The sequence below is a fragment of the Ochotona curzoniae genome, unplaced genomic scaffold (genome assembly GCF_017591425.1).
Source record: "Ochotona curzoniae isolate NIBS_2020 unplaced genomic scaffold, NIBS_Ocur_1.0 contig_2754, whole genome shotgun sequence".
NCBI classification, from domain to species: domain Eukaryota; kingdom Metazoa; phylum Chordata; class Mammalia; order Lagomorpha; family Ochotonidae; genus Ochotona; species Ochotona curzoniae.
The window spans coordinates 8,615,400-8,642,861 of NW_024465582.1; the positions used below are offsets into that span (position 1 = coordinate 8,615,400).

Sequence of the window (27,462 nt, forward strand, 5' to 3'; positions counted from 1 at the left end):
ATATGAATATTTCTATTTTAGAATAAGCATTACATGTTTCATTGGAATCACATTCTGTAAGGTTCAATTTCTTGGAAATCTTGTATCCCCAATTTTTTAACTTAAATTTTCTGATCTTAATAAAAGATAAGGGAAAAACAAACAGAAAAAATATTAAAGTTTGAGAGCTGGTATGAGGAACTAAATACTCAAGTTGAAGTTGCAAAAGATTAAGTCAACATCATATGTAGATTTATTGCATATTCAAAATTTCTTGAATAAATCGGTGATGCATAAACTATGCAAAAGGAAGGGTGGACACTAACATTACTGGTAGAAGCCAGATGAATTATAATGGGTAGAAATCACCCACATGAGGGAAAAGCAAAGGAGTGCTTAAAATGTTGGGAAAAGTAGATTTCATTGAGAAATACGTAACGTGCATCTTATTGTGCAAACTTACATAGAGAGGCATTTTATGCATACAATTCAGTCCCTGTAGAATATTGCCACAAATAAGATAACTAAATGTCTGATGTTTCATTCGCTCACGACCTAAGCAAACAAATTCTTTGTTAACAAGCCCTGTATGGAAGTCATGATAAATTTATTCAAGAGGAATAATGTGAATTTTTTTCAGATGGCTTTATTCAAGCTGTATAAATTTATTTACATCCTAATGGAAATTTTTAGTATTGCTAGTTTGTGTGGGATTTATGTGGGAATTGTCATATATCTGTAACATGAACTTACGATAACAATCTTTGTCATCATCTCCATGCTAACAGTAAAAGAAAAAGCTTGCATATTTAAAAGCTAAAAATACAGAAATGAATTATAAATCAGTTGTTTTTCTTAAAGCTTCTTAACATGCTCACCTAATTTGTTGTTAGTTAACTTCAGTGCAGATCCACAGATCTCACATACATGTCAAAGCAGTTATATTGCATATAGAGAGAGATGCTGAGAGAAGTTATTCTTGAAATAGCATCTCTGCTCTTTTTTATCCCTGTAGAACATACTCCCTGATGTGTATGGAAAGAATGAATCAATGAAGCAAGTATTTATTCTCAAAATGTAATAGGAATAAAGTTGCCAGAAAAAATAGACATCTTTAGATTAAAAAAATAAAAGCAGTGTTCAAGCAGATGCCTCTAAGATATTTCTTCATAGCCAGCAGAATGCATAGTTTTAAATATGATTAGAGGTAGCATACCATAGCTTTACTGTCCAGGTCAAGAAATAATTGTTCAGAGGTCAGAATAGACTGTTACTAACAGAAGCAGAAAAAAAAAGTTTCAGTTTTGCCTCAAAATGAATTGAGGAAAGAAGAGAAATTGCAGTCACAGACAGGGTTTCAGCTAAAGGTCTCTCCAAAATGGAAATTTGTTGAAATTACAAGATAAAACTTCTCTCTGTTTCCCTAATTATGACAGGGAGTGCCTTGAGCACAGTCAGGAACTAAACTAAAAACTGTCAACACATTTCTATGCTCATTTTAAGATGTAACCTATCATAAGCAGACATTAAAAAAAAAAAGCCAGAATTGTGGCTCTTAAGAAACTTACTATAAGACCTAGATATTTTCAGTAAAACTTGAGAATCAGACAGAAATAGTTAGGCATCTTGTTACAAATTAATTAGGTCAAAGTTTACTTAAGCTTTCAGAACATCAGTGTATTTAGATAATGCAATAAGATATAATGAAGTCAGAATCAAGAAAACTAGATAACATGAGTTTACACACATTTTTGGAGGGTTATGAAACTTCTTTAAAGATCAGATGGGAGGAAGTGTGGAGTAAATTCCTGCTTCCCAGAATTCTGAGGACACTTGCCTCTGTGGCAAGAATTTGGATCTCATTTCCAGTTTTTTATCATCACCCAGGCTTAGCTTTGAACATTGCAAATATTTAGATGCAAATGACAAGAGGATTTCTAATACTCCCTCCTAAATAACAAGATTATTTCTAAGTAGTACCCTTTATGGATAGTTTAATTAGTTTTTGTCTAATAAATGCATTAGATTTGTCTACTAATGTATTTGCTACTATTTAAATCTAGCTGTATTGTGTGTGTGTGTGTCAGTCTTTCTCACATACTGTGTAAGTTGACTCTGTATATTAGTTATAAATATTCAATTACAGTTGGGTATGTCACACTAATTAAGTGCAACATTGGGTAGCATCTTTCTAATTTCCTTCCTGTATGTTTGATATAAACCTTTCAGACTGCAAGGAAAAGTGACAGCAACTCCCAGGGCTATACTCTAAGATTGAGAGAATCAGTTATTCTGTGTCTCTGGAAGCCAAATCAATGCATGGGCTGTCATCCTTAGCAAGTACTCCCTCACACACTGCAGCAATATATCTTACAGAATTTCCCCAAAGTCAATTGCTCCTTCTATTTGGGATCAAGATGAAAGTAAATTGATTCTTCTCATACATACAGGAAACATGAGAGAAGAGATGCTTTTCGTCAAGTCACTTTTTTTTCCTGACAGATTTTTCCTGTCTCGTTAACATAAAGACCTTAGTAATTGAAATTCTGCCTGTGAAATATACTCAGGCATAACCAACATGAATGCAATTTCCCTTAGAGTCACCTTCTATGCACGTAAGCAGGAAATTCATTTTTGAGGAACTTATTTCTTGGCACATTAAAATGAAGGCATTTCTTTCCAACATTTTCATTGGAACTACTGTCAGGGAGTTATATTCAATTTTATTTGATTGGACCTTTCAAAATGTGATCGCCATAATTTGAATGTTTATCTTTACCAAATTGAACAAAATTCATAATTAGCCCCGAAACCCTCTTAAACTTTTCCTTAAAATGTGATTTCAGAACGTCAGAGAAAATGTCGGGATTCAAGCTAAGACCATTTGCAGACAATCATTTGAGGTTATATCAGAGTTTAAACAAATTTCATTTAGTCTGACGTTAGCGAAACTGTCAATATAATGAAATTTTGTGGTTTTCAACAAATTAGATGCGTAGACAAATTTAAGATAATCATGCCAACTGAATGGCAATTTGCTGAGGAAATGTAAACAGGTATAAAATGCAAGCAAAATGAGCTAAAGCTGCTCCCTCCCACAAAATATATCAAAATACAAATTGACACTATAGAGCGTATTGTCAAAAAGTGACTTGAAAATGTCCATGAAAAATGAAGCTCGAGTTTATTTTGTTCCATTTTTAAAATCCCTGCATAGCTTTTCTTTCCCCCCCCCCCCCCCCGCCAAAAAACGCTTACTTTCCACAAACTCTTCAGGGTCCCTCATTTGCATATCCACAGCTGTACTGACCACTTATTTGATACCAATGTAGAGAGTAAAACTTGAAAGTTGTTTTCTTTGGAGTTTTGTAATATGGCAGTGCTTAGACTCTTAAATAGAAAAAAAAAACCCAAAAATTAAACATAGATAATAATTTCTTCTGTGAGCTTCTAACAAGATGGAGTAAGATTGAAACGCAGCACTGTATAAAAAAGAAAAGATAGCTAAACACATTTTGAGGTTTCACAGAGTCACTCTGATGTCTGAAAGGACAAGTCGCAAATTCAATGTCAAGACAAGATAGCAGCAATTTATCTGCAAAGATGTATAAGAATTAATCAATATACACCTGCTAACTTGAAGTGAATCAATGGAAGGAAGAACTTTCTCCTTATCTCACCTCCTCTGTATATCTGACTTCCCAATACAAATAAATCTTCAAAGAAAGTTTTCACTTCTCTTAAACACTGTATAGGTGAAAATGATTTTTTTTTTTTGGTTACTGATGGACTTTAAATATATTTAAATATATTTTCCATTTTAAAAAAATATTTTCTCCTCATGAGAATTAGGCTTTGAAGCAACTAAGACACTCTGACTCTTTTCTTTTCTGGAAAGCTCATGAGGGATGAGGGATGCTCAAGGAGGAATACAAATTTATCCTGTTGGAATTCAACAATTCTGGTTCCGAACAGAAAGCTGTCAGCATTCCTGCAACATGGTCCCTTGAGACCAAGGGGCTAAAAACTGCATTGGATTGGTATATTTTGTATCTCTGGGACAATCTCATAATGAGACTTAGCTTTTCAAACTCAAAATGACTAAAATAACAATTTTAGTAAAATAAAATAACTATTTTTAAACTTTGGTAACCAAAGGATGACACTCATTCAAGAATTTTTTTTTTTTTTTTTTTTTTTTGGCAAAAGCCAACTATATAGGAAGCAAGAATACCTGAAATGTTTAATCTTGGGTTTGCTCTGAGGAACATGAATGTAAGAGCAAATCAAACCCAAAATGAGCAGAAGAAAAGAAATGCCAAAGAGGGTCAAAATGCAATTAAAAATGATAGCAACGGAATGAATCAGGGAAAGACAAAAATTGTTTTCACTTATATGACATTCTGGGATAAAAATGGAAGGAAAACTGAAATCAGCAGTGAAAGGAAAGGTTGACTCCCCAATGCTGGCTGCAGGTGATGGGTGCGTCAGAGCAGTGGCCACACGGTTGTATGTGCTGCCAAGATTCTATCAGTTTAAGAACACTACATAAAGTAATTTGGTTTACATATTTTCCATGGATTAATAGTAGAAATTCATGTTATGAAAAACTACATCAGAAAAAAACACAGAATTAACATACATTGCTAAAGACAAGAAAAGCAGAAGAACAATGTATAAATTAGAAAAAGGTAAATTTTGCAAACTAATACACGTTACAAGGAACTGGATACACAAGAGGCTCAACCAAGTGCGTTCCTTAAGATGGCTCTTTGTGGGGAGGGGTAACATCTGCAGTGCTCCACTTCCGTACAGCTCCTAAAACTGGTCTGTGAAAAGCAGAAGGAGATAGGCCTCCAAGCTTTGCCTCCTGGCTTTGACTTAACCCAGCACTGGCCATTTTGGTCATTATTGGGGTGAACCAGAAGATGGATACAGAGTCTCTCTGTCTTTCCTCATTTTCTCTTCCTTTGCCTGTCCATATCCTTCCTTCTCCCTTTGCTATCCTTCCTTCTCCATCCCTGCCCGTACAGCCCTACAGCGTGTGTGTGTGTGTGTGTGTGTGTGTTTCTCTCATTCAGAATGGCATGAATTGAATAAATAATTCCTGAATATTCTACAATTAATCATGTGTAATGTATTTATTAATATTTTCTGGTGCATTTATTACATGCCTCCCTACAGGATGCGAAAGGAAATATTGGAAAGATTCTGAGAGGCACAAGTTACTCAGTTATGGCATGAGTGGTTGAGAAGTATTACCCAAAGCTATGGTAGAATCTCATTCCATAGCCGGTCTTCGTCAGAAAGATCTTTTCGACCAAATTTTCTGATAGAATAGCAAGAGGTCAAGAATCAAAGCACAGAGTTGGAATTCTACACACAGTATTTACAGGAGTGACCTTGTGAACTTATTTTCATTTGTTCATATTTCAGTTTACTCATGAATTATATGCAATAATTCCAGAAAATTCACAGAATTTCTTTGAGACTGAAATGACACTTGTAAATAAACTTGGCAAACCTGTGATAAACCACTTTTTGCCTACAGGATCAACAATTTCAGAAGTATTATCCCGCTGATGTTCTTGTTCCTAAGAAGGTCTGGTTTAAGAAGGAAACACTCCTCTTGCTTTTCTAAATACATTGATTGGTTCTCACAACTCTAGAGCTGCATGGTTCCCATAAGCATTCTAATCCTCAGAAATGTTAATAAAGGTTCAAGTAATTTAGTACAATTTTCTTTCTAGGTCAATGATATTGATTCCCTAAATTTCTTCTTTTGAATTAAGAGGAGTTTATCATAAGACTCACTCCACAGGGATAGTGACATCTCTGGAAAAAAAAGCAAAACATTTCAGTTTTCACTTATTAGCAAGAGGAGAGACTGCAAGGGCTCTGACAATACTTGTATGAAAATATAACTTTATTGAGAAACAGATCTTTCCATAATTATCACTGTTGATGGTGCCTGCTTTTCTTCTGCTCAAAAAGTAGGCAATTTCATCCTGGAAAAACAAAGGATCAAGAAGAAATCATACTGTAACTGCAATGCACCAAGCCTGTTCTATTTATATTTATATTAATGAAGACTTTCATTTTCTATAAAATAATAACAGAACTGACAACATTAAGTTCAAATGCTTACATCACTCTGAATTTGGTAAGGAAACATTTAAATTCAGTAAGTATACAAAAACGAATGTTTTTCATTAAGGAGTGCAAACACGTAAGTTTAGTGACCTTAACATTTGACACTTTCAAGTATAAAAACTACAGGAAAAAATATCGTATTTTAAGTATTTAGTGGGTAAAGGGTCAAACATTAATATCAAGGTTACTGCTAAAAAAAGAAAAAAGAAAGAAAACCAGTAGGTGTTCAACCACATCTTGTCTCAATGTTGGATTACTGTTGCAAAATGTTTAAAGGGTTGTCACGTCCTGTCTCAATAGAGAATAGGAGTTTTGCTCAAAAAAATCCTGCTGCAGATGAGGGTTACTATTTGCACCTGCATGTTTTAACAAAATTAAGGATATATGGCTCACTGGTGTAACGCCTATCAACTGCATTAACTATAATGACAGCTAGTTGTCATCGCAGATGTCACATATAGAACATGCTGTGAAATATAGAGAGACATAAAATTCTATACTTGATTGGAAGAGTTTGAAACTTCTCCCAAACAACATTTTGTAATGTGTCAGATTGCACAGATATAAATTTTGGATAGTTAGACAACCTTCTAATGCACTACTATTCCTGCTACTCAGATTCTTCATAGCCACTTAACATTTGTGCTATCAGTGCAATCATCCCTCTTCACTATGTATTCAAACCATAAGAAAAGACTTCCCTGTTGTGGCAATCTCTCAAAAACTGCCTGAAGTTGAACTGCTTCTCCAGGATTTTGATAGCCCTCAGTGTGCCAAGAGCTGAAATGCAGACCAGAAAAGCACTTTCCTAAATAGCTGAGGAATAAAGCAAATGGAGAGGGACATTCTAAATGACCTCCTAAAGTCACTTCGCTCTGCTAACCTAAACAAGCTAGGTTGATATGCAAGAGACACAATCGACTTACATTCCATGTAATCAGCTATATTATCAATCTTTATGCTAGATCATGCAGGAATGTTCACCCTGTCCTCAAGTCCTTAGTATGGCATACAAAATCTTTGTAGCTTTATATGTTAATGATTATATAATATCTGATTATATAAAATTATGATTAATAATGTTGCCACTCCCAAATCATTTAAAATCTGGGCTGTGAAGCAAGTGGTGTTCAATACAACACTACTGAGACTACTCAGAATTTGTAAATCCCAGATTACAGCCTGGGTAGAAATTCGGAACCTGTACCCAATTACAACATTCTGTTATTTCAGACTGTGAGGCAGCTTGTGATGGCTGTGGTGGTTGGGTCCCTGATACCCATGTGGAAATCTGGATTAAACTCCTGAATACAAGCATTGGCGTGGCACTGTGCCACACTCCTCAGGCATCTGACAAGTGAATCACTATATGCAAGCCCTCATTATGTCTGCTTCTGCCTGCTTCTCTCTCCTCATCTCTCCATATTCTCTCTTCCTCCCTTTTTGTTTTCCTTTATTAATAGGCACATGAAATTAAAAGGAAAATTGGATTAATTTTCCACATTTACTTTCACATGCAGTATCACATTATTGAGGCCTTCTTAGTAATTGCCCTTCCAGTTTGCCAAGGCTAAGGCTTGTGTGCTGTATTTCTCTGGCTTCTGCCTCTCAGATTCTGGCAGAAATGACTCTGGAGGGAGACAGTGAAGTAGGACAGGGGTAGGGGAATGTCCCAAATCCTGGTTTCCTAAGCCGAGTGGTGTGGCCCCTCATTCCGGCTGCATCAGTGCTGTCCGTGCTCCTGTGTTGGCTTTGTTGGTTGACCTTCTAGCAGCAGCAACCTGTACGCTTCTGAGACCTTAGTTCCAGCAAGGCAACATCACTGGCCCCTTCTTGCACTCCTTGTTCCAGGCTCCTGAGACTCTCATGAGCATTCCTGAGTGCCTTCACGGGAGATTATGTCCATGTTACAATGGAATATGGCAGCCTTAGGACGCTCATCAAAGCTTGGCTTGGATTGATGTTTTTTTGGGGTGGGGAGGGGAGATATGTGCTATCTTGATTTCCATATATATTGCATATTAATTAAGCCATGGTAATTACCAGTAACAACATTTAAATGTAGTTAGCACATTTACAAATCTCCCTTCTAACTATTTTGAGCAAAGCTTGTGTAGGGAGATAATCTGGATACTGACAGAACACAGTGTAATCAGAAGGAATCACTGCAATGACACTAAAGTTCAAATATCTGAGGCTTCATGCAGGTGGCTCCTAATAGGCTCGTCTTTTTATGTTTATCATCTACAACCTTTTGAGACACCAGATATGGTATTTCTTCTATGCACTATTTATAGCCTAAACTGATTAAGAGGGAAGACAGCGAAATTTGCACGTTTCAGAATTATTTTGTGTTACATATGATAAATTTCCACAAGTGTACATAAAAGAAAAATACATGCAATATGAATTATCTAATTCATGCAATTGCAGGCTTAACACCATCAAGAATGCTCATACTCTGAGGAAACATAAGCCTGCATCATCAAAGTTACTGTGCAATGAAAAGGTATGCCCAAATCACAAAATGTATGCTGGAAATGGAGTGAGTTGTGTAAAAAATGCTGTTAGTGTACTGACACCAAGGACTACATCCCAACTGCCAAGGAGACCACGGGGATTGAAGTGCCTTCAGAGGCTGAGAACTCTGAGGTCACACACCCCGCTTGAATCTACCACATGGGATGGAAGAAACCCAAATCCTTCCTCACAGGATCCAAGGTCATCAGAACAAGAGCCAAGAGCTCTGAGTGGTCCGCAGAAATAGAACAGTAAGCTTCCTTCGGGACTAGGGAGAGGAGCTTTCTCTGGTCCTTACTTAGTTCCAACTTTGGATCCCCACCCTCTCTTGCAATGACCATCAGTGTTGCTCTGGAGCCCCACCCCCTCAAAAAAAAAAGAAAAAAAATTAGAATAGATAGATAGAGAGCAACAAGGAAAGCTTAGCACCAGGCAGGAAACGGTGGATTCACAAACACCTTACTAGGTGAGACAGACAGATTAGTTGCTTCTCACTAGGGTATTGACGATTCTCTGAACACCCTACCTAACACTGTTCTGCACTTCAACTGTTGACACATGGCTTGTTAGAGTTATAAGCCAGTTTAGACTATTCTAAAATCTGCCAAGTTCAGCAAAATTATGCTTCAACATTATAAACTGCTAAATACTAAAATGAAAATAGACACGAGACAGCTGAATAGTACCTTATAACCATTTTAAGGTGTATAGCAGCCGGTTCTGTATATAAACTAAAATTGAAATGTCAATGAAGTAGTCACAGGATGTGGTTAACAACTTGCATTTTTTTTAACATATTGGTTACTAAATATCATGTCAATTAATTCCATAATGTTATAAATTATTGCTGATATTATGTTGGGGCTTCTAATTGATCGGGATGATATTCTGCCAGCTCTACCTTCAGACCAGAAATGGTCTCCCCAAGAAACCATTGAATTTATCTGGACAATTAGATGCTGGACTCTATGCTTGGTGTATGTTTGCAAAGAAAGAATCTTGACTGAATTTGAACTGTAATACTGCAACAAGGTGGAGGAATCCACCATGGGAGGAGGGCAAGGGGAGGGGTTGGGAGAATCCCAGAGTCTATGAAACTGTGTCACACAATGCAACGTAATTGATTTTAAAAAAAAGAAAAAAATGCTGCTAGTGATACAATTAAAATATGGATAGATACATCATGAAAAAAACTTCCATGTATTAAACAGCTAATATATAATAATAAATATAATAAACCTGTCATTCTGTCTCATAGAGATCTGAAATTTGTTTATAAAAAAAGGAGGTTTTGGAAAAGTTGTAGCTTATGAATTATTGACTATGATAAAAAGTGGGGTTTTGGGTTTTTTTTTTTTTAAGAATTGCAACTCGAGTTGAGCTTCATGGTGGTTTATTACATTTGTAATCAGGTTACCCATATAGATGTTTGATGTTTCTATGGGTTTGTGTAAAGGAAATAATCTTATTTCATTCTCATTACATAGTAAAGCTGCTTGCAGTTTGGGTGAGCTAATGTTAATTGCTGAATGTTACTGAGCATTTGTTGAAAACTAATGTCAGATACAGTGCAGGACATAACGTGGTAAGTAAGAAGCTTTGGGTGATACTCAAGGCTTCATATAACTAAGATAAATTCATAAGAAAGGAGATCTTGTTTGAGCTCGGAAACACTGCATATCAGCAACACTGCATATAAGCAAATAAGACTCGGACTGAGTGGCATTCCAGCATTGCATTTCAGATGAGCTCAGAGCTTTGTCTACTACTACTCTTAATTGTACAAGCGGCAACACAATACTCTGTCCTGATGTGCAATGTATGCACTGAATGCAAGCACATCTATATGCAAGGGAGGATGGAAAAATGAATTATGCTTCAATCCTCTCAGATCATTCATAGAGCACAATGTAGCAACTTGCGGAAAGGATGTCTAACTATATTCATGTGTGTGTGTGTGGGTGAGAATTGACCTTCTGAATCAAACTAATCTTTTGTCTATTGACTACTTACACAGTAAGGGCACAAATTGTGATTACACTGTACTTTTGATACACAGAATAATGAGAATTTCCTTGTTTTAAATCTATGGTATAATCAGTATCCCACAGGCTGCAATCTGCAATAGGTTAGGATTGAGTGAGCTTACATTATAGACATACTCAATCATAAGAATCCAATCAGAATTTATTATAAGCAAGCCAAAGTGTTGCCACATCCAGAAGTCAAACTCCCTTAAGAGTATAAGGGGAATGACAACCTCCAAGAGTATAAAAAGGGAATTTAGTCTTAGACCCAAAAGTCAAAATGTAAGTGATCACACTGCTGTTTACTCATCGTCAACTAAGATGATAGATTGAGAAACTAATCAGAGAACACCTCTTTGTTACAATGATATTATATCTTAAAGCATCTCTTTGTTACAACTACCTTATATAACCATGATTGCTTCCATATTGTGTTTTATAATCCACTCTTTCATTGCATGGGACTTCTCTCTTTTGCCAATTGATAATTACCACCTTTAATATTCCTAAAAATATAGCATTGCAAGTATGTATGGTAAGGTAAAAATATGTTGAAGCAACACACATCACTAAGCATTAAAGTTTATGTGCTTAAGAAATATTATATACAGAAGAAAAGTAATTGGGCCTGATACAATGGCTCAATTGTCAAATCCTCCCCTTGAAAGTGAAAGGATCCCATAAGGGCACCTGTTTGTGTCCCTGCTCTTCCATTACCTTTCCCTGCTTGTTTCCTAGGATAGAAGTGGAGAAAGGCCCAAAGACTTGTGCCCCTGAACCCACTTGGGAGATTGAGAAGAAGCTCCTGGCTTATATCGGCTCAGTTCTGGCCATTGTGGCCTTTTGGGAGTGAACCAGCAGATGGAACATGGTTGTGCTTCCTTCTGTGTAAATCTGCCTATCCAATAAAAATAAATAAAATTTTTCAAAATTCTAAAATTCAAATCCATGCCTATAGGTAGTTCTACTGCGCTGAATGTAAGAAAACCTAGAGAAGATCAATAGAATGAGATTATTTGCTATATTTACATGTAGTCAACCATCAATTGTTTCAACAAAAGATCATTTCTTGGGTTTGCCATTCCTAACAGCCTGGATTCTGTGGTAACCAATCAAGCAGCCACCTCAAGAGAGGAACTCACACACACACAGCAAGGCTGAGGGGGCTAGGGATAACAAAGGGCCGTTTTGACAGGCATGACAGACGCTGCTGCTCCACTTGTTTTCAAGTGATGGAGAGAGAACTAAGCATTTTGAGCGTGCAAGAGATATGTCAGTAAAACAGCCCATGAGGGCTCAGCTAGCAGACAGAATGCTGTATACACAACATCATAAATATTCAAAGAAGGAATACATTAAAAACGCTTCTAGAGTATATAACAAACGTTCAATGTGTGTGTGTATAATCCACTCACATACTAAACGAGGTTATTCCAAAGACGTGTACAGGGCACACTTGCTTCTCCTTTATTCTGAAATTGCAGGTACAACATCTATGCAGGGGAGGATGGGTCCCAGAAAGCCTCTTCTCTTAATACATAAGTTATTTTTGCTTCGGATGAATGCTTCCCAGCCAAAAAATGACTGTCTCCTGTGGGTTTTTGCAAACACAGATATGCCGATGGCAAAGTTTGCTGTCAGTAATTTCAGCAGACTCCCAGGTCTGTACAAATTATTTGTTTACCTGAATATTCCCAGTAGCACATGTGTTTATATTCTTAGCACAACAGGAGTTGGCGAGTTGTGTTGCTACCCTCCCTAACAGCTTCTTCACGACTCACACTCTCTGAACCTCCTTAGCTACCACCACATTACAAAGCAAAAAGGCAAATAAGCAAGGCATTATCACAATATCCATAGAAAAATGAGCATTCTTTTTAAAGTATGTGCAGCAAAACTTTTTTATGTTTTCATAAACGTTTTTGAAGTACCCTTATATACAGGTTACATCATTGTCACTATTAAGCTATTGTGTGCAAGGCCAAAATTGCATGTGGGCAACAATTCAAGTACTGGCTGCTCCACTTCCAATCAGCTCCTTGCTAACCGTGTGGGAAAGCAGCAGAAGATGGTAGAAGTGCACAAGACCTTGAACCCACATGGGAAACCAGGAAGGAGCTCAAAGCTACATGTTTTGGTATGGTCAAAAGTCTGGTCCAAAGTCCTGTGTTTGCAGCAATGGAGCAAGGCAGGGGCAAGCCATGGAGCAAGACTTCTGGCTCTGACACAGTCATTGTGTGAACTAACAGATGGAAGATCTCTGGCTCCATTGACCCCTGATTCTATAACTCTGCCTTTCAAATAAAATAAGTCTCTTAAAAATAAAACTTTAAAAAATGGAAGAAGCGTATTATATTTTAATCCCATTTTCTTATACTTTTTTTTTGAAATTTCCTCTTACCTTACCATAGCCTCAAAATACTTTTGTGCATTTTGATTGAGATCCACCTTGTAAAGCCAGATATGAAATATTCTACTTGCAGCATTATTTCAATGCCCAAAATATTTCAAAATTTGAAATTTTCAGATATAAAATGCTTCCAAACTACTTTTTTATTCTTGTATCTGAGGAAAGTAGAGACAAAAAGGAGAAGGCCATTCTTTGCAACCCAATCACATCAATACCCAGGAATGGGTGGAAGCCAACCAGCATCTTCCCAGGGTCCCTGATGTGGAGCATGTTCCAAGGATACTACTTAAGTGGTTTTTATAGCTCTGATATATTATTGACTTTGTTCATCCAAAGTTGAGGAAATCTTTCCAAGAATCATTTTGTTGGCACAGTTTACTTTAGTTATAGTTTTCATTTGCCCAGATACTAATGCAGGAGAGCTTTCCAATTTCTTATGCCCTCCATGGTGCTATATGTACTCTGTAGGCATTTATGAACTAATTCTCATATCCCTCATGTGCATCAGGGCCTGCCATCAACTGCACAGGCCTCAGCAACTGTGGAGACCAAGTTTTGAGACATGCACTCTATGGTCAGGCTAGATAGGTTGTGATTTTCACCATGGTTGGAGTGATCCAGTTGGGCAAGGGGTGGGAGATTCCCCAAAGAAACCTTGCCAGAGGTCACCTCAAACTGACCCTTATGTGTGCCAGCCAGTGTGGGGTCTGGCTCTGTCCATCACCCATATCAGCCTACACACACACTTATGCTTGCAGGCGCCTAGTTTTGTCCCCACCCCCATTTCTTCTGCAAACCAATGAATAATGTGGCACATTCCAACACTGCCTATTACACATTCATCCCTCACATACACCAGTGGGAAATGCATTCTAGTTGAAGCAACCCCCAACAACCCTCACTTGGCCTTCTCCCAACCCTGGTTCCTGTGTATGCCAGGATGTGTAGGTTGTTCCAGTCTATCCCACACGAAATTCAGCTCTTGTATACCTCAACAAGCATCGAAGCCTAGCTTGACCCAACCAACCCACTATTTAGCCCACACTCATGCCAACGGGTGCCACCAATTGGCTAGGCAAGCCCACTCCCAGCCTTGCTTCTCATGCTAATGAGTGGGAGTTGCAGCCCACCAGAGGTGCCCACAGTTTCCCTATTGGACACACTCCCAGCTCTGGATCTTGCATTTAGCAGGTGGCTCTATGATCTGTCTGATAGGACTTGCACCCATTCCCAGCACTTGCTTTCAGATGCTGTGGCAAAGCTCAAAAAGCCTGGATTTACTCTAGGTCATAAATGTACCAGCGATTATGGTCACTTAGTCCAGCCTGGCTCTCCTCCTGAACCAGCTTACATACAGACCAATGGGTGTAGTAGCCCCGCCTGGTCTGATCTTCCTCCAGCCCCAGCCTTCAAACTTATCAGCAGGAGCAGTGGCCAGCAGGAGAGTCCCCACAGCTCCTCTGCTGGGGTAGTCCCCTATCTTGGGTCTTACATGTGCTGGTGGCAGCTCTGGCCCAGATCTGCAGGGCTCACCTCACTTTGGCATCCATCAGTGGGTACCATAACTTGGTCTAGTCTGTGCTGCACCGAGTCTTGGCTCTTGTGCTCAGCTGCAGGGACTGTATCGTGAACAGAGGAGTTACCATCTATCAGGTGGCCTCCCAGTTGCAGTTCTTCCTCACACTGGTGGGACCTTGGCCTTGCCTGACTTGGCCAATCTCCTGTCCTGGAAAGAACCGTGGCCTTGCCTGACAAGCTGATACTCACTACAGCCCAACTCTGCCTTGTTCACTCCCAGATGCAGCTCTTGCATGGTTCAGTGGATGCAGAGACCTAGCCCAGTCTGCCCTACACCTAACCTGACTCTTGTGACCAGCAGCAGGTATTCTGACTCAGCCAGCATAACCCAACATCCAGTTTGGCCTTTGCCATCAGACGCTGCAGACTGGCCTGCTCTGGTCTATCCCTAGTCCTAACACCAGCTGGTGGGTGCTGTAACCTAGTCCTGCCTAGCTTGCTCTAGCTCTGGCTTTCATGCAAAACAGGAACTATGACAGCCTAGCCTAGCCTAGCCCAGCACGGCCCTTAACCCCATCCTTGCTTGTGTTGTGATTTGGCATGGCCCTGCCTGATCCACCCCACCACCCCGCCGCCACAAAGACAACTAACAAGTGAAACAGCCCTGCCTGATTTGACCGACACCAAGCCCTGACATACGTGCTCACCAGTAGGAGCAATGGCCCATGAGGGGAGTTTCTTAGGTTTCCCCATCGGGCCCACTCCCAAACCCAGATCTCACACATGCCAGCGGATGTTGGGCACTTACCTACAATCCATCCCCCGGTGTCAGCCTTTGTGTGTGCTGGTGAATAGTTTGGCCTGGCCCTTTCCACACCCAGTTCTTGCAGGTGCTACAGCCTGTTCTCAACCCCAGTACCCATGAATGTTGTTAAATTCCATAGTCATGCCTAGCTTAGCCCATTATCACCTCAGTCCTCAAGCATGCCATCTGGTGCAACAGTCCCACAAGGGTGAGCCCCAAATCCCCCACAGAACCTGCTCCCAGATTCAGTTTTGTGGTAATCTGGTTATTGTTGTGGCACAGCCTAACATGTCCACACTCTGCCCTGACACTCGCTAGCAGGTTCTGTGGTCAAGTACTGCCATGCAAACCACATCATGACTCTTGTGTGCGCCAGAAGTTGGTGGCTAATATCAATAATCCCAGCTCAGGTGTCCCATGTGGGTGGGTGTATTGGTTTAGCCCTCAAAGGCCCTGACTTCCCCTTCGAAACCACCCAGTAACACCTGCCTGGGTATAATGCAACCTAGGCTTCAGCTACAGCTGGGAACCTAATTTTGTAATAGTATATTCTACTGATGATATTTGTAATTGATTTCTTTAAGAGATGCTGGGGAAAATTTAATTACAGTTCACAAAAGGTATCTTCTTTTTTTCAAACAATGCCTTAATGAATTTAAACCAGGGCTGGCATGTTCAACTGGCAAATCCTCCACCTCCAAGCACTTGTATCCCATATGGATATCCTTTCTTGGCTGCTCTGCTTCCCATCCAGCTTACAGCCTGGGAAAATAGTAGAGGATGGCCAAAACTCTTGGGACCTTGTATCTTCAAGGGAGACCCAGGAGAAGCTCCTGGCACTTGGCTTCAGATCAGCTCAGTTCTGGACACAGCACTTGCAGAGTTAACCAGTGAATAGAACATCTTTCTGTCTCACCTCCTCTGTGTAAATCTGACCTGCTTTTGCAATAAAAATAAACCTTACTTTAAAAAAGGAATTTGGACTAAATAGATCTTACAAATAAAATATTTTGTAAACAATAAAAGATTGTGACAAACTCTCATGATGGTCTAGCACATCGTTTTTATACTTCAACAAGAAAGGCAAGAGCAGAGATTTGTTGTTTAACTATATTTTCCAAGGATGCGACTAAATTCACTGCATTAATTTGCTCATTGGGATTTAGGCATTGTCATTCTAAATTTACACACATGAAGGCAAGATCATAACATTTTTGTAACTTGATCCATGTACTAAAACAATAAGTTGAATTCTAAGACTTGAGCATAAAGTATTCTGAAGTTGTTTTTTAATAAAATTTAGTATTTTTGGAAAAGGAGAATATAAATTTCACTGTGTTTATATTAACATAGTAATCAAAGTATAATGTGAGCCTAACACATTTCTTACTTTTGGGTGAACGCCAACCTAAAATTTGCAATCTGACTTTTGCTTTAGGAACTATAAATAACTAATAACATTGTATTTTATTTTATATCAATTATGTTAAACTGGGAGATGGATGCTATTAACTAAAGAGATTGACAAGACATTTGATATTTAACGACTACTCTTTTATCATCATGTAATGAGACAATTCTAAATGCACTAAGAGAACTGGGAAGATAAAATATGAAGTGTGTTTATATATAATTTAAAGATAGTGCCTGATCTTACCCATTTTATGTATTGGAATGCTAGCTGCAGAAAATATTGATATAAATGCTATTTCTGGTTATAGTTTCAAAATGAATATTGACTAGCTACAAATACATTATAAAAATGAGTCATACGTTTAAATGAAGTACCTAGATATTAAACTGAATATATGGCTCAGTAATCTATGGTCAGCTAATTATATGAATATTAAAATGCCCCTTTTATTTACTAATGTTATAAAATATTTGCATTAATATATCCAGAATGTATCTTTTATATCTTATTTTGATAGTGTTTTGTACATTTGAGTTGTAGTTGATATGAAAGCACCACTTTTAATGTCCATATCTCTTTTGTGTTATATTGAGCAAATGAAATAAATGTTTCATGTTATTTAAAATGATAAATTATGCATACAAGTTCTGTTTCCAATACTGATAATGGGTTTGCAGCTTAAAAAGATTCAAATATTATGAAATGAATTCTTTATGATATAGTATCTCAATAGCTGCAAGTTATCACTGTGATGATAACCACTTATACTTATTCAACAGGAAGTTGGCAACTGGTTACATTTAAGGGGATTGTCATCTCATCAATGAAAATTCAGAGTAGCATTAAATTGTGCATTTTAACAAAATAAAAATGAGGCAGTTAAAACAAGAATGATATGAGCAGTATACACTCACAATTCTACCTGGGTGTGAAGCTATGCTCACTATAATCGCTCTTCAATGAGAATAGCTGGAAACACGATGAAATGGAATTATGAATCCTGTGCTGTGAAACCATGGTGACTGCGATCTCCCACCCTTGCATGGTGTTATATGCCTTTCAGTGCAACACTTCTTTTACTTTTTCATTGTTAGTATTGTACTCCACTCCTTTCTAAGCAAAATTTAAAGTGAATTCATTTGTCCTAAGGATTTTTTAATCGCCAGGAAGATTCCCTGAGTAGTGAGCAGTAGGCTATGTAATTGTATTACTAGAAAGAGATAATCATGTGGTTCTCTTCTAGGTTCAGTTTTGGAGCTGTGGTCTTCATGCGCAGTTCCACATGCCTATTGAAATCAGAGTATGTCTGCTAAGAAGAAGAAGGGTCTAACGGGCTTCTAGAACACCACAGCCCACTGCTGCTCTCACCTTCTAATCATTAATGAGATTCTTGAAATCTTCATGAAACTCTAGCCTTGATTGCTAATCCACACTTATCTAATTAAAATAGGTTAATATTTGCACACTTTTAGCAATTAATTGCCATTGAGGACATGCACTCTTATACTTACTGCATTTCGTTCTTGTATCAAACCCTCTGTTACTGAGTACCATTTATTTTGGCTTAGAGTTTGGAAAGATGAGAAAAGAAAATGTATTTTTCAATAAAATATTTTTTATATCTTTAGCCCTCAATTTCCTTTCTAGAAAACAAGGCATAAGAACTGAAGAATTTGCTCACCAGAAAGTAAATTCAAATTATACCACTTCACTCAATATAATATACCCAAAATATACAGAGACACAGACACAGACACAGACACACACACACACACACACACACATACACACACACACACATGTGTGCAGATGGGACTACCAAAGTCAAACGCTGTGTACCAAACTTTTAACAAGAACTAATATGGAATTGGAAGAGTGTCATTGATAATTAATTTGTACATATGTGCTACTTCATATTTTAAACAGAAAATACACAGAAATGTTACCAGAATATTCACTGATAAAAATATTTGTAATAGTGCTATTGAAAACAATGACAAAGCATTTTTATTTACTCAGTTATAATAATTGGTTCAGAAAAATAGCATTAATGGGTATATAATATCTGTGAAGTAGAGAAAATAGAAAAAACATTGCTTACTCTAAGATGACTGTTTTATTTGGTTTACAATTTATTTTCTAATCCAATACAAACGTTTCAAATGAGTTCCTAGATTCAGTTCCATGGACATGACACTTTTTCATCCTTTTCTCCTTTTCTCTCCCTCCCTTTTTGCTTACCTGTCTGCCCTCCTCCCTCCCTTACTCTCTGTCTCTCTTTTTTCTCTTAGTTTTTGAAATAATGCTTGTAATTAATATTATACTCAAAGGTTTAATGTTCTGCAGTAACAACTAAAAAAAATTAAAAGATCATTGAGGGAACATAGGCAAGGACCATAAACCGTAATCTGATGAAAAGAAGGCCTTTTTACTCATGAACATTAAATTTCAAATAATCAAAGATCATTAGCCATTGATTTGATAAAGATATAAGATGAAGTTTGACAAACCATATCCACAGTAACACTCAGACTTTTAGTGTTGAAATAGTTGCACAGAATTTCATATCGGTGCACTCACCCGTTTTGGGATCCACTGAGAAGTAGGGCTGCCCCTGGAGGATGCTGTAAACCACTCGAGCACTGTTGCCATAGGTGGGGTCGTCTGCATCAGTAGCTGTCACCTGTATGACAGAGGTACCTATGCATTCAGGAAAACAGGTTTTAGTGTGCGATACACTTATAGTAGGGTTATTCTGAACACAGAAAATGCGTTTACTGAAATCTCTATGGAGCACTAGAGTAGATGCATCCTGCCAAATTTAATTCTTAAGTGTCTATATCAAATACATTCTGTTTTTTCCCCTTGCCAACACACACATTGAAAGTCTGAAAGAAATTTATTCTCAGATACTGTAATGTTGCCCTCTGTGTGCTGCTAAGGTTATGTTGGATTGACGGCGTAACTGGTCCTAACTGTCTTGTTAAATCAAGAGTATGGTGAGAGAACACCAAGTAGACATCATGACTCTTCATCAAACCACGTGTGGAAAGATTTTGTGATTAAAGTGTTAAGGAGGGTAGGTTGATGTGGAATTATTAACAATATCAAAAGAGAAATCAAGTCCTTTTCCTTCATTCAAGCCCTTTTGATTCTTACCTGAACTATTAGTGAATTCCATAATTGGTCCCCTAGGATTTAGTTTCATACTTTCAGTGGCTTCTTTATGATATTAGGATAATTAGCTTTCTAAAATGGATGTAGTAATATGCCTATGTCATTGATTTTTTGAGCACTAAAATACATTATAAAATAATTGATAAAATGTAAAATACTATGCTTAAGCTGGTAGCATTAGTAAATCTATTATGCTGATATTATTATGCTTATATTTTATATAATTTACATAATCAGATGCATCTGCATTGCAGTCATTCCTGAATGAAACTCATGCAATTGTCACATGATAATCGTCTATTGAGAAATACACAATTACAGTAGAATTAATAAGTCTTTGCATTTGTTGTTCAAATGCGCTTGATGAATCATTTAACAGCAGTAACTTAGTTTTTTATTCCATACGATTCCAAAATTTCTACTGAAATATGCATAGAACAAAATATTGCAATTAAGTAAACATGAAATTTTACATTCACTGTGATACAGAAGTATAGAAACATTGACGACCCTTTTCACCAAGATGGCAACAAAAACGATGTAGGAAGCCCCTGCCCCGCGCCAAGCTGAAGCCAGAGTGAAGGCGCTGAAGCCCAGAAGGTGGTGCTGAAAGCTGTCCACAGCCACGAGGAGATCCACATGCCACCCGCCTCACAGCAGCCCAAAGACCCTCAGGAGAAACACGCTTGACCACCATGCCATCCCCAAGTTCCCCCAACAGGAGTCTGCTACGAAGAAGCCAAAGGACAACAACACACTCATGTTCGTTCTGTCTGGCAAGGCCAACAAGCACCATATCAAAGAAGCTGCGAAGAAGCTCTATGACATTGATGGCGGCCACTGTCAGTTCCCTGACCAGCCCTGATGGAGAAAGCAAGGTGGGTGTGCAGCTGAATCCTGATTAGGAGGCTCTGGATGTCGCCAACAAAACTGGGTTCAGCTAAACTGCGTCCAGCTCCCTAGTTGTAAATATACTCTTTTCACACACACACATGAAACAATGGCAAATTTCAGCTTTGAATGCTTTAGCATCCAATGTCTCTTCACATAATGATCCTAATTAGCAGATAATAAAATATAGAGTCTCAACAACTATAATTCTGGATTCATAATATTTCTACCCTGAGAGTATAAGAAGAGATATGGTTATCAGTAATATGTACTCAGAAAACAATTGCTATGCCTACTTAGAAATGACCTTGAATTATAAACCGATAAGCACGATGCTGATAGCTGTCAAGGATGCTGAGAAAATGATAAAACATATTTATTATGCAGTCCAGTAGCTAGTACTTACGTGTTTTTACCAAATACAGGAAAACTTAGTTCTGTGTAATATCCTATTTATAGATATTAAGTTATTCACAATGGAGTGCCCCATAAAACTAACCTGATGTTCTCAAAAGAATAATTATTTAATAAATGTGGTGCGTGAATACTATGAAATATTGCTTACAATAAAAATGACAAGACTATTGATACCCTCAAAATTTTGGATAAATCTTTATAGTATTACACTCACGGAAAAAAGCCTAAACTCAAACTTGTATGTATTTTAAGTTTCCATTTATAGAATATTCTTGAAATTATATCATTTTAGAAATGGACAAAAATTGTTTCCCAGAGGTTTTGGGAAAGGGGTGGATGAAAGTAAGTTGGATTGGAATATGGTAGCATAGGGCTTCCTGTGTCCATAAAAGTGTAACTTGCTGAGTGAGCCTTGAGAGTTACATAGTGAGATCTAGGATGGTGTTATCGATGGATGCTTACACAGCAACTGCTGATTCGAGTTCGGGGTGCTTCACTGTCCATCTAGGCTTCTGCTAATCGTCTGGCAAAGCAGCAAAGGAGGACCCGATTGTGTAGGCTCATGCCAATGAAGTGAGAGACCTAATTCTGGCTAATGCATGGTGCATCCTAAGCCTCTGCAGCCATCTGTGGCATTGACTGGTAAGTGGAAGATCTCTGTCTCTGCTTATCTCTACCTTTCAAATAAAAACATAAATTTTAAGTAGCGCAGTGAAGCAGGTAGAGAAAAAATATAACTCTATTTTTGTACAAAAATTTGGCCATTAATAGCCACATGCATCTTTGCACAGTAGATATCATGAGTACTTGGCAATTTTATTTGTGAGTGAAGCTAAGAGGAGCAAATTGTCTCCTGTAATATACTGTGGCAGTGTCTGCAGACATCAGGGTGCCATTTTTCACAGAAGGCTGGTTGAAAGGAGCATACACACATGGACAGGATAGTCTAAAAATAGCCAGAATGCCAAAGAATATAGCAGGGGGACATACATCATAGGGAAGAAAGAGAAATTCCCTTTATCGGTAGTTCAAACACTGCTTGCAAGGATATTGATAAAGGAGTTTCAGGCAAAGCAAAAATATGTTCATCTATTTCTGCTTCATTTGGAATCTAGCTAGAAAATATTTAAGTCCTTTTACATTAGAAAGGGTTCTTCATAAGTGCTCATTGCTTTAGATGCAAGTTCTGTATTTTTGTAACATTTGCATGTTGAAATCCTGACCCCTCATATTATGCTCTTTAGAAATGACACTTTGTAACACTAATAGTTTATAAGAATAAAGCACATATGAGCTAGCGTGTATGAGCTAGATGACAACCTTGTCGGAGAGGCCCAGGAGAGCTCTGACCCTTTGTGTCATACGGGGACACCATAGGAAGGTGACCTTCCATTACCACACATTGGGTCTGCCTCTGCTTTCATTTTGGACTTCCCAGCCATCAGAACTGTGAGAAATAAATCTTCATTATTTAAGTTGCTAAAGTCGGTGGTACAATTATTCTGTGACAGTTTCCTAAATGCACTAGGTATAGTTAAAAATTTTTATCAACGTATCTTTATGCATTTATTCTTAGATATCCTTGTCATTTGACAGGTGAGCTCCTGAACACTAGTCCTTCGCAGTGTGTGACATTATTTGGAAACTGTGCTTTGTTAGATATAATTATTTAAGAAGAGGTCATTGACAATAGCATCACATATCGCAGTTCTAGCTCAAATAGGGTTATTCTACCTCCCATCTAGCTCCTTGCTAATACACATCGCAAGGCAGGGGATGGTTGCCCAAATGTTTGGATCCCTGTCATTCATGTGGGAGACCCAGATGACATTCCTGGCTCCTGATTTCAGTCTGTGTCCATTTGCGAAATGAACCACAGGAAGAAAGATCTCTTTCTCTCCCACTCAATGGAATTCTGCCTTTCAAATATGTATATTTTTGAGTTCAGATTGTTAGTGTGGACCCTTAAGATAATGAATGTTATTCTTCCACAAGTTAGAAATCTGAAGACAACACACAGGGAGACCTGGAGTACACGGGATGAAGATGAGGGCAGAGATCTGTAGGATGAAGTCATAGGTCAAATGATGCCAAAAGACAAGCAGAACATTGGGAGAACTGTGAAACAGATATTTCTTTCAACCATTCCCTTCACAATATAGATGAACAATGTATCCTTAATGTCCAGAAAGGATATGTTTCTGTGGACATCTATATTTAGCCCTTTTTCTTCTGGAACAGTGAGACAACACATTGCTGTTAAGTAAGTCATCGATATCTGATACGTGAGCATGGCACCTTTGGCAAATGCATAGTGTATTACAGTTTCAGCAGCAACATTTATTCTCATGATTTCTGGTTGCTTTTACACTAAATTTGGAACAAGACTTTGAAGGTACAAAAGTTAGATCATTTCCTATGCTCTGTGACAAAACAGACAGCATAAATGAGCCAACCAAAAGTTTACTTTCATAAGTAAATCAAATTTGGTAGAAATCAATATTTAATGTATTTTATGCATCACAGAATAAGAGTAATTTAATTTTGACATTTTAAAAGTAAATTACTGAGTTATAGTGACAATTTTATTGGAAATTTTTAATCTGGATAAATATAAGTAAATGAACATTGGTCTATATCTAAGAAAATCTTACATTGGATCTTTCTTAAAATTCATACTATATGTTCAAATTATGTACATAGTTTGAAAGAGAAAATTATTACCTTCTGTAGTATAGATATTCACATGAAAATAGAAAGATGTCTAAAATTTCATGATAACAATAGAACATTAAAATAGAAATATTCCTGAGTTATCACATAGAATTGATAAACAAACATCAAATCAATTTTGTATGTAGCTGACTGCCCATCACAGGCAAACTTTTAAAAGTGATACAGAAAAATTCTTATTTTCACAAGGATTTCCCTTAAAAACAATAGCCAAAAACACATTGTATTAAAAAAAAAAAACACATTGTATTTTAGTATATCATTGGATATTTTTTCACAATAAATGTTCTGACACACTTTTAGCTACCCCCATGTTAAAGAATAACGCCCTCAGTCAGTGTTCAGTGCAAATCTGAAAAAAACATTAAAACACATGAAAAGATTTCAATATGCCTTTTCTACTGTAAAACATAAGTCTTGCTTCCTTTGGAGGCTGTCTTGCATCATTTTTTTGCACTTGCTTTATTTTTGTACAACAAGTTTATAAATAAACGAGTTTTTTTAAAGCTGCATTATTAGTGAAGGACAGAACACTGAACCCTCTTGAAAGTCTCCAAAGAGTAATTTAAAATATTTAATGCGGCATTTTAATGTGATACAAAAAGTCTCTGAGATTGTTCTGCCATAGTCCACCACTCTGTCAGTCTCAAGGAGAATGATATTAAGATGGCTGAGTACACCTCTCTGAAGGAATCTCATTTGCCTAAATCCTCAGATGATGTTCCTGGGTGCTGTGGAAAGACAGCTGTCATTAAGGTGTAACTTAACACCCATTTTGTACATGAAGACAGAATTCAGATGCGCAAGCACGGGCTTTCAGTCATTATTTAGTTGATAAATCTTATAAGCATTTTCTCAACAGTCAATGGATTAAAAAATAATCCTCCTGGAACTGTAATTATGAGACAAAACAAAAATCAACATTCTAATTTTCTACTCAAACATATTTCAAATTATGAACTATTATTTTCTATGTAGTTTCAATTAAATCTCTAAAATAAAATGATCATATATGAAATTTCACGTGGCCCCAGTGAGTTTTATATGTTACTCTCTACACTGAAGGAGATGAAGAAACACAGTGTGCTGATGATTTATGATGTGGGAAGTCCACTGCTATCAGTAATTTAGTTCAACAAAAAGAAATGAATCTATTGACTAAGTTCCACCTTACAGAATTTGTAGAGTCTATGACAGTTCGAGGACACAACATTAAACCTGGCTGCATCTGGAGACAAGCTGTTCTTTCCTCAACATTGCTCTACCTTGGAATAAACTATTGACTTTTATTTAACATTCACAATCCTTTTTTGTTTTGCTGTGTACGCTAACTAATGATGTCTAGCACTAATCAAAATCCATCTATTTTGTGAGACATAGCTTTGTTATTTCACTTCCATAACCAAAACTCAAGGCAATGAATAGTTTGTGTTATGGAAGTGTGTCGTAGAGTACTCAAGATGAAGCAATCCCCAGGCCCTGACATTGTCAGGAACCCCTGCAGCTTTGTAGGACGCTCCTAATTCTCTCAAGTCTGTACAGAGAAAATGATTGCATAGACAAGTTACCTGATGACTAATGTTGCCACCGTTCTTACATATATTCTAAAAGTATTTGCACATGACTCCAAGATTAGTTTCTTACACTGTGCTGCTTTCTTTGCTTACAGGGACTTAATACTTGTTGTCAATTAGCCTTCCTTACCAAATTGGACAATTGAGGGTAGGAAAGGAAAATTGGAACTCAGAAAATGCCTCTTTCTTTCTCTCTCTCCCCTTCTTCAGTTTTAGGTGTCAATCTTGGAGTTATGCTATGTTTTCAATGGTTTCATCTTCCTCTTGGCTGAGGAGAAGCCATTATCTTTCAATGACTGTCTTAGAATCCACTATTTGACTTCTCAATTCTATAGTTTTTGGAAGTTGCTCTCCATGTACAAACCTTTCTTTTGATAAACTGTATAAACTTCACTTTATTGATTGAACTCTGATTATAACAGGAGATATTAAAAGACTTCTCCCAAATATTCTTTCAATCTTTTTAAAAGAAATATGAAAACACTAACATCAAATCTTAGTTTATAATCTGGATTGCATTATGGAAGTGCTTTTGAATGAGAATCTAGGTAGTATTTACACTTGATCTCAGCCAAAAGGCCGAGAAGCGATTGAATCTAGGTAGTATTTAATACAGACAAATTGGAACATTTAGCATTTTGGAATCTGACAAGAAACATCTTGAGATTTGTGCACAAGATGATGATGCTTCAGGGAACGATTTTCTAATCCAGAGAACACCTTCACATGCATAAGATACAACACACTTAAATACTTTTAAAAGTGTTTTACCAAGTTTTTCTTTTTATATGTTTGAAATGTTATGGGATCGAGGTGTTCGCAAAATGTGGACTCAACTGCTATGCCATTACACTGGGCCCCAATTTATGTAAATTCTTATAAAAAATCATTATATGTGTATAAAAACTGCTTTTTCATTTTGAAAATATTTAAAATTATAACTTCATAATATGACGTTGGTCTGCACAATTTGAAGATGAATTATTAATCGAAGGCAGAAACAAAAATAAAACAAGCCAGTTTGCAATAGCAAGGATGACATAAGGAATATGAATGAAAAAAATGTATTTGTCCTTGTTTGCACACAACAGCTGTCAATAGGAAATCTGAGCCCAGTAAGATTCCATGTGAGAGTTTCTGGGTCCAAGTTCCGGCTGCACGTTCTACTCCAGCTTCCTGGGAACGCACACACTAGCATGCAGTGATAAAGGCTCAGTGACAGAGCTCCTCTCAGTCACATGGGAGATGAAGACTGTTCCTGCACACGCGATTAGGACGGGCCCACGCAGGATCATTTCAAGAACTCGAGAGTGAATTCTCTTTCTCTGTCTTAAATAAGCAACTGATTATAACAGCTGCACATTTTAATATGATGCACATTGATGTTGCATATGTTGTGCTTTATGTGAATATTTATAATACATATATGAATATAATATACACAAGTGGTTGACATTGAATGATACAATTCAATTACTGAGAATATATTTTTCCCAATTTGCTAGAAGCTTCTCTTTATAAATTATTATGATATATATACCTAATTTTTGAAACATTGCAAAGTTAAAGCAAAAAACTACCACATGTGATATAGCCTCCTTTTCCGTTTCCATTTATACTCTCACACGATCCAACACTAAACAAAATGTCCATCAGACAAAAAGGTTAGACACTCTTGTATTTTTACTCATTACACATATTTTAACTGACTTTATTACATTTTAATTACATTTATTATATTCTGATTTTATTACCTGATTTCCTTCTCATTGAAAAATATATTCTGATTATATTCTGGTTACACGTATTACATTGTGATTTTATTATCTGATATTTATTTTATC

General features: G+C 37.3%; 1 protein-coding gene across 1 annotated transcript in view; it reads right to left on the reverse strand.

Annotated features, from left to right (window-relative positions):
* CDH18 (cadherin 18) overlaps positions 1–27,462 on the reverse strand; it is a 153,369-nt gene that overhangs the window by 81,962 nt on the left and 43,945 nt on the right. Inside the window, exon 3 of the mRNA XM_040977651.1 lies at positions 19,407–19,526. Coding sequence (XP_040833585.1) covers positions 19,407–19,526 — 120 coding nt within the window. The remainder of the gene's footprint in view (positions 1–19,406; positions 19,527–27,462) is intronic.